Here is a 12,528-nt window from a genome sequence, read left to right as displayed (position 1 = left end):
ATAACGTGAACATAAATTAAATTATTAAATAGATTAACAGAGGTCTATTGCGGTAATGAGGAATAATTAAGTAACAGGTATTCAATAGTCCTATATGTTACTAGGTTACTGCCTTAAACAAACTATTCCCTTATCCAATACGATTTAATGATACAACAAAATACTCACAACATCTGCGTATGTAATGCTCAACATGTGTACACATAATAAATAATTAATAAAATAAGTATCTTAATATATCTCATGCAGCCTATTTGTAATATTAATGAGTTAGTCAGAGCTATAAAATATTCTCTGAAATGGTAGTTCTGAATATTAATAATAAATAAATGCATGTAATGGTTACTCTATTATTAGGCATACATTGCAGAAAATAATCAAAATACTACCTGCTCGAGATATCTGACAATATCCATTTTTCATACAAATTATACTTAAAAAAAATTCATTCTCAATTATTGAAAATTAAAAGAAAAATACAATTCACTTTAAATGACAAAAACAGGAATTCCAATGATTGCCAATCGTTAAATATTCTGAGCAAAGTATTACAAGAAAAGGAAGACTAGATCACTTCAAGATCATAAGCATCCAATATTCTACAGACTGAGAAATATCGCCAAACCATTTCAAACAGCCTCAAATATATAAATGAAGTGCTTTTCTAAAATCAGATAATTAATAACATTAAACATCCTTCTTCTGAACGATCTAAAAATCCCCTAATCATTTTGAGCAAAGTATGCCAGTTCCAAGAACAAAGTGAAAACGCGTAGAAATCAAAATCCAGTTGAACATATATGTCAGCCTGTCCCCCATGATTCAATATTAATTGACAGGGAGATTTTTGTACATTCTGTAAATCATCGCGTCGGCCGTTTTGTCGTTGAGCGCCTTGGTAGCCAAATCATCGGCCAGCATGGCGGCGACTGCCTCCGCGGCCATCAGACCTGCGGACGAAAGTCAACGTGAGTCTGCCATTAAGCGAGTTAATATCTCGGTTTCGTGGGGGTGCATTAGGACGTTACAGAAAGTGGACACTTTTACTTCGCTCGCAACGCTGATCGATGCTCAGAATATTCACTTTTACTTTCCCCTTTTGTTTCCTACTTACTGACAAATGTCGGGTTGTAACGCATGACGTGTCCGTTTCATTGAATTTTAATTGGACGTTCGATCACGCGAACCAGGAAAGTTCTTTAAGCGAATCGACAGCGGTGGTTTCAATTAAACTGCTGTAGGACATCGATTACAAGAGCATTAAACGTGAAGGAGCCTCTTCGATGACCAATTCAGTATTTTTCATCGATTGTTATTATATTAAATCGTAATTTAAATCTTAATCACGATTTTATGATCAAGAATAATTGAGACCTGGATTATCTTAGGTTCTTCTGTACTTGATATTCAGTTTGAGAAGCTTGTGGTAGTTTATGAGACATGGTCCATATTTAGCATAAATAATATGTATTATTGTGGAGTCTGAAGTTAAGAATTTTTCATTTTTCATTTTGGCTGTAATTATTTTTGTAGCACTTTATATGAGAAAATTCAGATATTGCAATGTTCTATCGACACAGTTTGGAGAGAGAGCTTTATGCTACCATAACTAAAGTTATTGATTATTAACTAAATTTTTATTTAAATTTTAGAGGAAAATACTAATTTAATAATATCAGTATTGAAATTTGAATACTCATATTGAGGGAATATTATGCTGTCATTTGTAAGTCTTTATGTATACTTCCGTAGATTTGTTTTGAAATTTCTCGCTTTCGCGCGCATTGGAGACTTCAACGCGTGGCTAAGCTAGTATACTCATTAAGCCGTGTTCTTACGACTGTGATATGCTGCAAAGAACACTTACTAAAGAAAACACACAGCAAAAAAGAATTTTACGATACAGGTTTGAAAAATCAATTTTTTTCTTAAATTCCCTAAAATTTCATTTTTCCCATTAACAGTGTTATATTATTCAGTATAAATATTACTCACCTTAAGCAAGATAAAGCTTTCATAAACCTTTTGCCTTAATATCTTTCTTCAAATTACACTACACAAAAAATATACCCAGATATATAACTAAATTAATTAATTAGAACATAACTGAACAAACAATTCAAGCTGAAAAATTTTACAAATTTGCTTCTTGCATCAAGTCTGATATATTACTGTCTGCTTCAGTATTCAAAGCAGAGAGTATCTTACTCAAAAAATTAGTCAAATCTCCGTGGTTCATCACAGAAGTGGGAACGCAGCTTAAATGAGACGATCGAATCTCAATCACCCAAGTACTGCCGAAAGAAAGTATTTTTCAGCTCGTCGAAGCTCTCTCGTCTTTTATGTAATTGCGTGCGCGACGTTACATGATGTGAACAAGTGGACACGCATTCGATTCTAATGGAATATCGATACGGACGCAACTTTGGGGATCGACAAGCGCTTTCCTCGACGGAATTCCTTTTTTCCTCCCTTTTCCTCGACGCCTGATAATTACGGAAGAACACTGGCTCTATGACGCAACGGAGACAGACGAAAGAGTTTTACATAATCAAACCGGCTTTTGTGTTTCTGACTCATGGAGGCACTTTTTACGGACACCTCGCGGAACAAGTGTCCCAGGGAGCAAGAAGTTTTGGACAATCGATAGGTCCTTGAGAAATTATATTTCCTTAAGGAGAAAAAAGTGTAGCTTCTTTTTCTGGTTCTAGGTATGTTCCTACTTCCTTGAGTTGAGGACTTTATTTTTTCTCTTTGAAACTATTTTGTCTTAAGGAGCAAAGAGCTAATTTTATTTTTTGATTTTAGCTGTGGTCCTATTTCCCTGAGTTAAGGACTTTATTTTCCTCTTTAAAACTATTTTGCCTTAAGGAGCAAAGAGCTAATCTTGTTTTCTGATTTTAGCTGTGGTCCTATTTCCCTGAGTTAAGGACTTTATTTTCCTCTTTAAAACTATTTTGCCTTAAGGAGCAAAGAGCTAATCTTGTTTTCTGATTTTAGGTGTGGTCCTATTTACCTAAGTTAAGGACTTTATCTTCCTCTGTGGTATGCCTGTATTTTTGCGAGGCAAGAAGAAATGAAATTACGATGGAAATTAAATATCACTTACCGTGGCTGAGGATCGATTTCACTGGTCCCTTTTCGTCCATGCCTTGGAGACTGAGGTTCTGCTTCTTGCCTTCCAGCTTGCTCCTGGCTGCACGTACGATTAGGATACCCTGGTCCTTGAGTTTCTTTAATTCGATGGTGAAGTCTGCCAATACGTCACCTAAAAGCAGAATGAAGGTATTTGTTATTTAGAGACACTTGTTTTATTTTAATTTTAAAGATGATTTGTGTAGATAAAATTCTGTGTTGTGGAGATATTGAAGTAAAAAGTTTTCTTCCTTGAAGCTGGCAAAGTGGGTACCTTCATTATTTTCTGTAGATATCAAGTGACTATCTTGATAATAATTCAGAAGTTGGTTTTATTTGATAGAGAAATGTAAAGGCACAGTTCATGTATCACTAACAATGAGCAAGGTATCATTGTTGCACTTCAAATTCTAAATTCTAGGATTTGACACTTGTACAGTGTTTCCACCTTGACTTCCAAATCTCGAATCAGAAGGTTTTGTTTTGAGGTAGCGTCTTTTATACCTGCCTTTGCCAACCTGGTGGACTAATTTTGTTTATATGTTTTTATTGAAGACTTTGTTTCTCTGCAACTCATGTTACTACAGAAATATTATATTATTTCTGTCAATTTGGATCTCATGTACTAAAATAAATATTTTAGAAGAAGAATCTGCATTATCACAGCAAATACAATTATACAGAACGATTCATAAATGCAGTCAATATAAAAATGCACAAAAAAGTATTCACTAAATGTAAATATTATACATGCATAGAAAGTCTCCTATCAAAGTTTGCAATATTTTAGATGCTCAAATTTTTTGTTCCATTTTTGGAATTCCCTGTATACATCACTTCAAAAATACAAGTTGCAAGAAAGCCCTACGAAATCTCGAATTTCCAAACAAATTGATACACTTTATTTTTCAGTAAAAGAAAAAATTCCTTACTGAAGTTTCCATTCAGTTTTCCATTTCCCCTCACCAGCTCCTTTCCAACCTTGCCCATGAGCTGATAGTCTGACTTGATACGGAGCATGGGTACACGTATTTTCAAAATAACGTGCATCACGTCATCCTTCAAAGATTAAATCAAATTCAAGTAAAAATCATGACCAACTTTAAACAAAAATGAGAAAGTCATTTATGAGTATTTCGTCTTTCAAAAAGAATACCAGCTCACATCAGTCTCATTATCCCTGTGTGCGCGTTTATGTCTGGTTCCAAGACCACCCTTTACGTTCTTAGAATTGTTAGAGCCCATTCCACCATAATGGTAAATCAGTTGCATTCCTTCCTCAAAGAATCCTTGCTTCTCTTGATAATTCTTGGCGTATCGAGACAGTCCCTCCAGGTTCTTAGCAGCAATTGCAGCCTTGACCTCTTCGTTCCTCTTCGTCAGTGATTCTCCTTCGGTGCAGTTGCGAGAGATCACTCGTCTGTTCTCCAGAATATCCTGTTCATATAATTTAACTGTTCTAAAATCCCTGGATACCAGTAATCACGATAAAAATTCAGTCAGAGTCTGTTGACCCCTCTAATTCTAGCAAAGCTTCCTACAGTACCTTCTCAACGTCCTTGATCCCGTAAACTTGGGCATCCTTGCCCTCGATCCTTCCATTCCCAAACCGCCTCACGTTACCATTGTACCCATCCGCGTAAACAATGTCAATGTAACCAGGCTGTTTCTCCAACCTCGACTCACCCTGGAAGCCCTGGTTCCTAATAGGAAAACCAGGAATCCTTGGATCCTGACCCTTGACCCTGCTCTCAAAGTTCTCAGAAGCTGAGGTTTGAGCGTCCTCAAAGCGCTGCTCAGTTCTCCTGCTGTCATAGTTCTCCCTTCTCTGGTTCTGGAAATCCTCGTAGCGCGCCTCTGTTATTTTATCACTGAAACTTTCCCTCCTCTGACCCTGGACGTCCTCGTAGCGCTCCTCAGCTCTTCCAGCGCTGAAGCTTTCTCTCCTGTCCTCCTGTTGAGTGCTTCCCTGACCTCTGCCAGGGTAGAAAGCTGGCCTGGGCCTGTCGTAACTGTCCTTCCGTTCGTAGTTCCTCGAGTTGGGTCCAGAGTTCGTGGGACTCATCGAGTAGACTAGGTGGACGTCGGATGGTACCTTGGAGTTCATCGTTATGCGAGCTGACTCGGGTCTGGAGACGACCCTGGCGCCCTCCATGCTGAAGGTGCCAAAGGTCGAGCTCTGGGTCTTCTTCTCGCGCAGCTCAGCGGACTCCTCCCTCATCTTGTCAGCTTGGATCTTCAGCAGGAAGGGATCGTACTGCCTCATTCGCTCCAGACGACTTTCCTGTTCTGGCGAGCTGGCACTGAACTTGCTGTCCTGGCCCGTGGCAGAGACTATCGCCTCGAAGCTCTCATTCTGGGTCTTGGGCTCCTTGATAAGTGTGTGGAACCTGTACCTGATGGAGTCCAGGTCCCTCAGGTCGCTGTAGCTCACGTAGCCAGCTTCCAGCTCACTTAGGTTCGACTTGAGTCTACCTCTGGCAATGTGAATGCTCTCCAGGGTGGACTCGTTCAGCCCAACGATTTCTACATTCTTCAGGATTATTCTGTAACTGGTGTCGCCTTCAGACTGGTCTACCTTGATCACTGGCACCCTCAGAGGGTCCAGTTTCCCTGCTTTGGAGAAACCACCTGAGAGGAGCTTCGCCCAGAGTTGCTGGGACATCTCTAGCAGAGTCCCTTGACCATTTGCCAGGGTCACCAGGCAAATAGTTAACAAGAGAACAACAGCCTTTGACATTTTGTTTGGTCCTCTTCCAATTCTAGTCTTCAACTATCAATAAATTAAACTTTGTTTGAAGCTCTGTTGACTTACTGAATGGACCAAAGATAATCACTGGGATCTACGCCAAGGATCTGATCTCCCAGATGTATGTAGGCTTGAAGAATAGCAGTAGTACAATTGTAGTGACGATGACAATCAACAGGAAGAAAAAAAGGGTCACACACATTAACACACGTGGCCTCAGGCGGATGGTCTGTTGCTCCTCTTCCAGTATGTCTGCGATCAGTTGAGGATCAGTTCGACCAGGTCCTCCAAGACCATCATCGGAGTGTTTGGTGTCTTCTAATGAGGAAAAATCGAGAAGACAGTTGTTCGGTCGTGCAGAGGCGTCGATTGCGAGTGGATGATACGTCTGCTGCAGGTTTTTATAGTAGATCGTGGAAGGGCATCAGATCTGGGCCATGGACCAGTCATTCTTGAGGCGTGTTATACTAGGCGATCTTTACGTTTAGCTTCTTTTTTTTTCCTTCTTGCTTCTGCATCCTCGGTCATCGTTTCCCTTAAGTTCTTCTCGACGCTGCGCTCGTAATAGAGGGCAAGGTCCTTCCCCGACCTTAAGTGGAAAACTAGCCACGCTGTCGTGGTCCCAAAGCCGCAAATAGTTCGATGTTACGTAACTGCGTGCTCTTAAATGTACATAATAGCGAGCACGCGCTGTGAGTTTGCATTTCATCGATAGGGGGACTCTAGTCGAGATAAGAAAAGTCTTGGTTTTGAATACTGGAGTAATTAAAAAGGATTTTAGAAAATTGTTTAAAAATCAGTAATTTAGGGAGATGATGTTTATTTATACACATATTTCTTTAGTTTTATTAATATTTTACTCCTTTCCTACATTTTTAATTACCACTTTAGCAGTACAGTATTTTTAATAAAGAACTTCGAGAAAAGTTAAAAAGAGTACACTTTAACCTCAAAAATAATTTCATAGTATTTTAAATTAGAAAATACTTTGAAAATAAATAACAAGGAACACTATTTCTTGTGTAAAAAGAAAACTAATAAATAACTGATAGAAATAACTGGAAATGTAGAACAAAATGGGAGAATATGCTTGCAGTGCAATTATTGTGGAAGAAATATCGAAACACTGAGTTGAGTGACCTTCTCCAGGAAGCAAACTGTGTCTTGAAACGACAGCGTCAGCGCATTGCTAGTCAGCAACATATTCCCAATATTCGATGGTAAGCTGCTTGGAAATTATTTCGTGATCAGACTTCTTCGTGACAACAATGACATTCCACGAAGCTTTAATACTACTTTTTGCGATAATCTATTTGGCTACCAGTTCGTCTATTCCAGAAATACGTAAGTTTCATTCTTTTAATGTGAACATTTTTTTAGTTATTAAAACAAAAGCAGAAAAGTGATAAATTTAGGAATAAAGTTTAGAGGAGGCAAGGTGTTTGTAGCTTTAATTTACTTGCTGAAAATATTCACGTTGACAGTTCGCGAATTCTGAAATTCTGAGACACCCAATATATAAAGTAATTCGCATTTGGAGCGCGTGCATTTTAATTCACGATGAATCGTACAGAAAACTACGCCACGTTCGAAGTATTTAGGTTTATCAAGTCTGTAGCACTATTAAAAGCGCTACCTAAATAAATAAATTGTAAATTAACTTTAAGATAATTTTATTTGAATTTCCAGCCCCGTTTTTGAAAATATGTCACCGAAGTGATCCACATTTGAACGACTGTATAAAACAGAGCGTTAATTTGTTGAAACCGTATTTGAAAAATGGCATACCAGCTCTTAATATTCCGCCATGTGAACCATTTCGCATAAACGAAATTAATATCAATCAGGCATCTGGACCAATCTATATGGAATCGAAGTATAGTAATGTATCCATCTATGGGGGTGTTAATATTGTACCCAAAACTATTAGGTATGTTTTTTATGTTAATATTGTATTTAGAAACTATCGAATATTTAAATTTAATTAGATTTATTATTAATTTAAGTGTAATTAAATTTTAATAATATTTAAATAAGAGTGTGTACGTTGCTTTAATAGTGAGATTAGATAAAATTTATCTACCAGGTACCTACTATTTTAATTTAGAGTGATTGGGCATATAACATTTACACAATAAATATTGGTGTAACTATGCTGGATGTTGTTAAATGGCAGCAAATTAATTATAAGATTTTTTAAAATATGTAATCACTAGCATAGTCAGATTTAAGCAACTTATGCATTAAATGGACATAAAATAGACGTCTTTCAGACGTCATGTGCTATCTGGGATAATCTTGCATATTTTTCTAAATTCCCTCTGGCAGCTAGTTAACATGACACCAACTAACAATTACTCAATATTGATGTTACTAAAAGCATATGCATATATCTTTTGAATTTTTTTAGACTGGACCTAGAAAAAAATCGCATGAGGTTGAAACTGTACATTCCAAACCTCGAAATGGTCACGAATTACAATTTAGATGGCAGAATAATGTTCCTGCCGATTAAAGGGAATGGTGTGGGTCACGGGAACTTCAGTGACATCGAGGTGGTCATCACGATCCAGATGGAGCGTTATCGCAATGAGAAAAATGGACGAATCCATCAGCGTGTCGGTGACATTTACGTGGACTTTGACATAGGTCGCGCTACTGTGCACCTGGATAACCTTTTCGACGGCGACCAGACGCTCTCAGGCGCCATGAACCTTTTCCTGAACCAGAACTGGAAGACTGTCATTGTGGAGATCAAGCCGAAGCTGGAGGAAACCATCGGCGAACTTATCAAGAATTATACTGACACGATATTCGCCCAGTTTCCTGAAGATGTTTTACTGCCACCTTGAATCCAAGAAAGTTACTAGGAAATTATGTAAAATGATACTTTTTGAGAAAATTTTACTATTTAGACTGCTCTACAATTTTATGCAATTTAAGAAATTCATAACATTAGTTGAACCTTTTTTTATCTAAGTTGTATGCAGTTTTTAACATTTGTATAGAAATATCTTATATTATTTATTGGATCAAGCCATGGACATGTGCATGTTTCTTTTTTTAAAATAAAGTTATATACATTGGGAATTGAAGTTAAAAATTGTTTTATGAGGATTTAAACACTTTATCCTTTTTTATTATACTTAAATCATTGCATCATTTCTGGGTGTTACAGATGTTCACATCAATGTCTCAGGAACTGAATCTACACACTAAAATGAGTAAAAGATGTTATATAAACATCCTATATATCTTGCTTTTCAAGTTATAGACGATTAAAGAGAATGTTCGAAAGTATGTCCATCAGCCATTAGATTTTTATCTTTAGAGTCATTTAAAATTTATTGAGTGTTCAATGCAAGTGAAGAATGTGCACAAACTGCAACAAAGGATCCAAATGTATTTGAACCTGCTCGAGGAACACCTGATATTTTCCAGCCAGTGCAAACCTCGATGCTAATTGTAAGACATGTAATAGCGTGTGTTAAGGCACACAGTGGACATTTTGACCATCTTTAATCCATAAGTCGAATAATAAGGCATATGTGTAGGACATATATTCATGTGTCATTTTTTGCTTATTCAGCTCCTGAATTATTGACATGTACTTTTGAAACGCCCTGTATCATAGCTACAAGATATTGGATCTTCGAAATTTCCATTAAGATTAAATTATTTATTTCGTCCAAGACTTAGTATTGGCCTTTCCATCAAGAATATAAGTGCTTGAAATTATTCATTAAAGTGGAGAGTAATTTGATTACTTTCACAATGAGCAGTTTATGAGCCTATAAGCCGATTACCACATTGTAAACCAGCTAGCTGAGCAATCATTCTGTAGGCGCATTCGAAACTTCCAAGTGATAAATTTTAGGTAACGCAATAATAAATAAACTATCAAAGAAAATAATTACATACCTTCTGTTTAAATTATTATACTCACTTCTTTATTTTTCATAAAAAGACTCAATCTCTCAGTTCTATTTGCATGTATAAAGAATGATCAATGTTTCTTATTGTTTAAATTAATAATCGTATGTCTTCATATTTAAATTAATTTATAGACTGAGTATTCATACTAGTGGTTAGTCATTTCTGCCTTGCTGCATTTTAAACAATAAAATTTCAGGTCAATTATAAATTACAGCGTGAAACGAAGTAATCATTTTGCTATTATTTGTCGAGATGAACCACCAGCAATCTCGCATAACCACGCTGCTCAGCAGCTCTCTAAAATAATGACACTGTTGTGAAAGACTCGGTGAAGAAATTGAAGACACTGGGATGAGTAATTGAAGGGACTCTTGCGTCATGGAAATTAGGTAGTAAAATATATATATACATATAAACAGAAGATTAAAAAGTCGTAAAAATTTGCAAAAAAACTTCCTGCTTTTTAAACACTTTATGAGACTGAGTTACGTGTATAATTACTCAGCGCTACTTATATTTTATATTTGCAGGAAATATATAATAAAATTATAAATTGGCTGTTAATATGTATTTTTTCAACAGGCTGTGTCGAATATTTTTATTCAGTTATTCATGAAAAATTCCACGTGTTTTATAAATGAGGCTGCAATTTCGTATGCAGATGTCCTACCACAAGAGCCGTAAGGTGTAACTCTGTAAAAGGCTTTCTTTGAAAAGAAACTATAGTCACGTTCACGTAAATGCACTAGCAGTCGACGCGTTGCATGTAAAATGCACTTTTAAATATCATTTGACAAATGCACGAAAGAACACTAAACTTCTTTTTGCAGCTCATTCTTAGTAAGAAAACCACTCTTACTTTGTAATTTTAATTGTATGAATATAAGAAAGGACAAAAATGACAAAGAATGAAAAAATGTAGTCATTATTCAGCTCTCAAAATTTAAAAAGCTAGTTTAATTCATTAGAAAATTTTTTGCTTCAATTTTAAGTTTAGATATACAGAGTGAGTCACGCAACTGTATCACCTGAATCTTCTTGTGAACTATTTATTATATGAAAATGTGTTTTAAAGACAAATTGTTTGGTATCAAGAAGAGGATACCAAAGAGGAGTATGCTCACGATAAAAAACAACTTTCATTTAAAACAGTTCTTCCTGCAAACAGTTTATAAGAAAATTCAGACGATACAGTTACTTGAATCAGCCTGTATAAACGTGAAATAAATTTTGTGAGCATTTAATAATTCTGTGGTGAATGTAACATACTGCATGACCAAGAGCTCGCCTGACCATAGGCAACCCACTTCTACTTACGTTTAGTTTCCCCCTCCCAACTTCCTACATTCTGTTTCTGGTTTGTCATTTTTTTCATGAATCCTATGATCGATTATATTTTCTGATTTTGAAAAAAAGGCTCAGATTTTCGAGTAGTTACTAGGTGACCCATTTCACACAAGATTTCTAAATCCCTGTTGTTTCCAAAGTGTGCGATTTAGAAAGTTATGCAATTAGAATACACGTACTCGAGTCAAAGGGTCCTCATGATGTCGACAGCTCAAATTGGGCAAGAGTAACACGGTCCACTAGAATTTCTCCGAAGTGTAAAAGAGGTAAGAGTTTCAAGGTGTTCAAACAACTGATAGCAATCGAAACTGAAACATCGTTTCGGGAGACCAAAGAACCACCCATGTCTTTTCTTGTTGATATGACAATCTTTTGTCACAGGAAAAATGATAATAAATTATGAACACTGTGCTTTTAACTAGAATTTAAAAAGAATGTAGGGAAAAAAGGAAAATAGACTACAGACTATTTAAAAATAGTATACTATTAAAAGCAGAGCCATGATTGTTAACTGAAAATATGACAAAATGAGGACTTTAAAAGAAATTAGTATTCATTGACTCGCAGATGACGTAGTAGACTACTATTATTATACTCTTCTACAATTAGGTAACCCAGATTTTAAGAGAGCACTATTGTCTGAATATAAAATGGAATTCAGTTATGTCACTTACATTCTCAGGGCCAATTGTTCGCAAGTTTACAGAATTTTTAACCACGAGGTAAAATTAAAAAAAAAAAAATAACTGCAAAGGTCCTAGCCCTAAACGTACACTATAAACTATAATATTTAAGATGACATAAATAATTAATTCATTTCATAGATAAGACATTTTATTCTACTCTAAAGAGATTGCTGAATACACCTTTCTTCCTCGCTCATTTCCGAGTAATTTGTCTTGTATGCTTCGCACGACTCCTATCAAGGTCCAATTCGAAAACACAATGCCGCATTAAACATTCATGGCCGACTATGCAACAAACAGAAAATCGTGACTTATTATCGTGAATTAATATCGGCTAACAAGATTGCCCTGTAATTGATTCTTCAAAACAAATCGTCGAAGTTCCACATTGTTCCTAGCTCAACTTTTCCCAACTTTTGATAGATGAATTTTAAGAATTTTAAGGTAGACAAATGGTTAGGGTGATCTGAAGTAATTCTAATTCCATAAAGAAAAGAATGGAGAGTACAATTAAAATATAAAATAAGAAAAATTATTTTTAAAAAAATGTGTTCATTAAACAAGACAATTGTTAGAAAAATTTTCTGTTTGTTAAATTCGATATTATATGGCTCTAGATAAATAAGAACTGAACAATGAAATATACAATAGGGTGTGCAATTTTTAGAACCTGAT

General features: G+C 36.0%; 2 protein-coding genes across 2 annotated transcripts; one reads left to right on the top strand and one right to left on the bottom strand.

Moving 5' to 3' along the window:
- Positions 1-828: 828 nt before the first annotated feature.
- LOC143181383 (uncharacterized) lies at positions 829-6,717 on the bottom strand. The gene is made up of 11 exons (XM_076381763.1): positions 6,714-6,717; positions 6,539-6,640; positions 6,353-6,495; positions 6,036-6,272; positions 5,951-5,991; positions 5,036-5,897; positions 4,682-4,918; positions 4,300-4,572; positions 4,068-4,194; positions 3,110-3,268; positions 829-950 (listed from the first exon to the last, which is right to left on the bottom strand). Exons 1-11 carry the CDS (start codon positions 6,715-6,717, stop codon positions 829-831), a joined length of 2,307 nt encoding a protein of 768 aa, XP_076237878.1.
- A 435-nt stretch (positions 6,718-7,152) lies between these two features.
- On the top strand, positions 7,153-8,736 carry LOC143181839 (protein takeout). The gene is made up of 3 exons (XM_076382497.1): positions 7,153-7,228; positions 7,574-7,814; positions 8,295-8,736. The coding sequence occupies exons 1-3, from the start codon at positions 7,153-7,155 to the stop codon at positions 8,734-8,736; spliced, it is 759 nt and encodes a 252-aa protein (XP_076238612.1).
- Positions 8,737-12,528: the final 3,792 nt, after the last annotated feature.

The sequence above is a fragment of the Calliopsis andreniformis genome, chromosome 7 (genome assembly GCF_051401765.1).
Source record: "Calliopsis andreniformis isolate RMS-2024a chromosome 7, iyCalAndr_principal, whole genome shotgun sequence".
Classification (NCBI taxonomy): domain Eukaryota; kingdom Metazoa; phylum Arthropoda; class Insecta; order Hymenoptera; family Andrenidae; genus Calliopsis; species Calliopsis andreniformis.
Note: the sequence above shows the minus strand (reverse complement) of the source record. Positions and strands in the feature narration are given on the sequence as shown.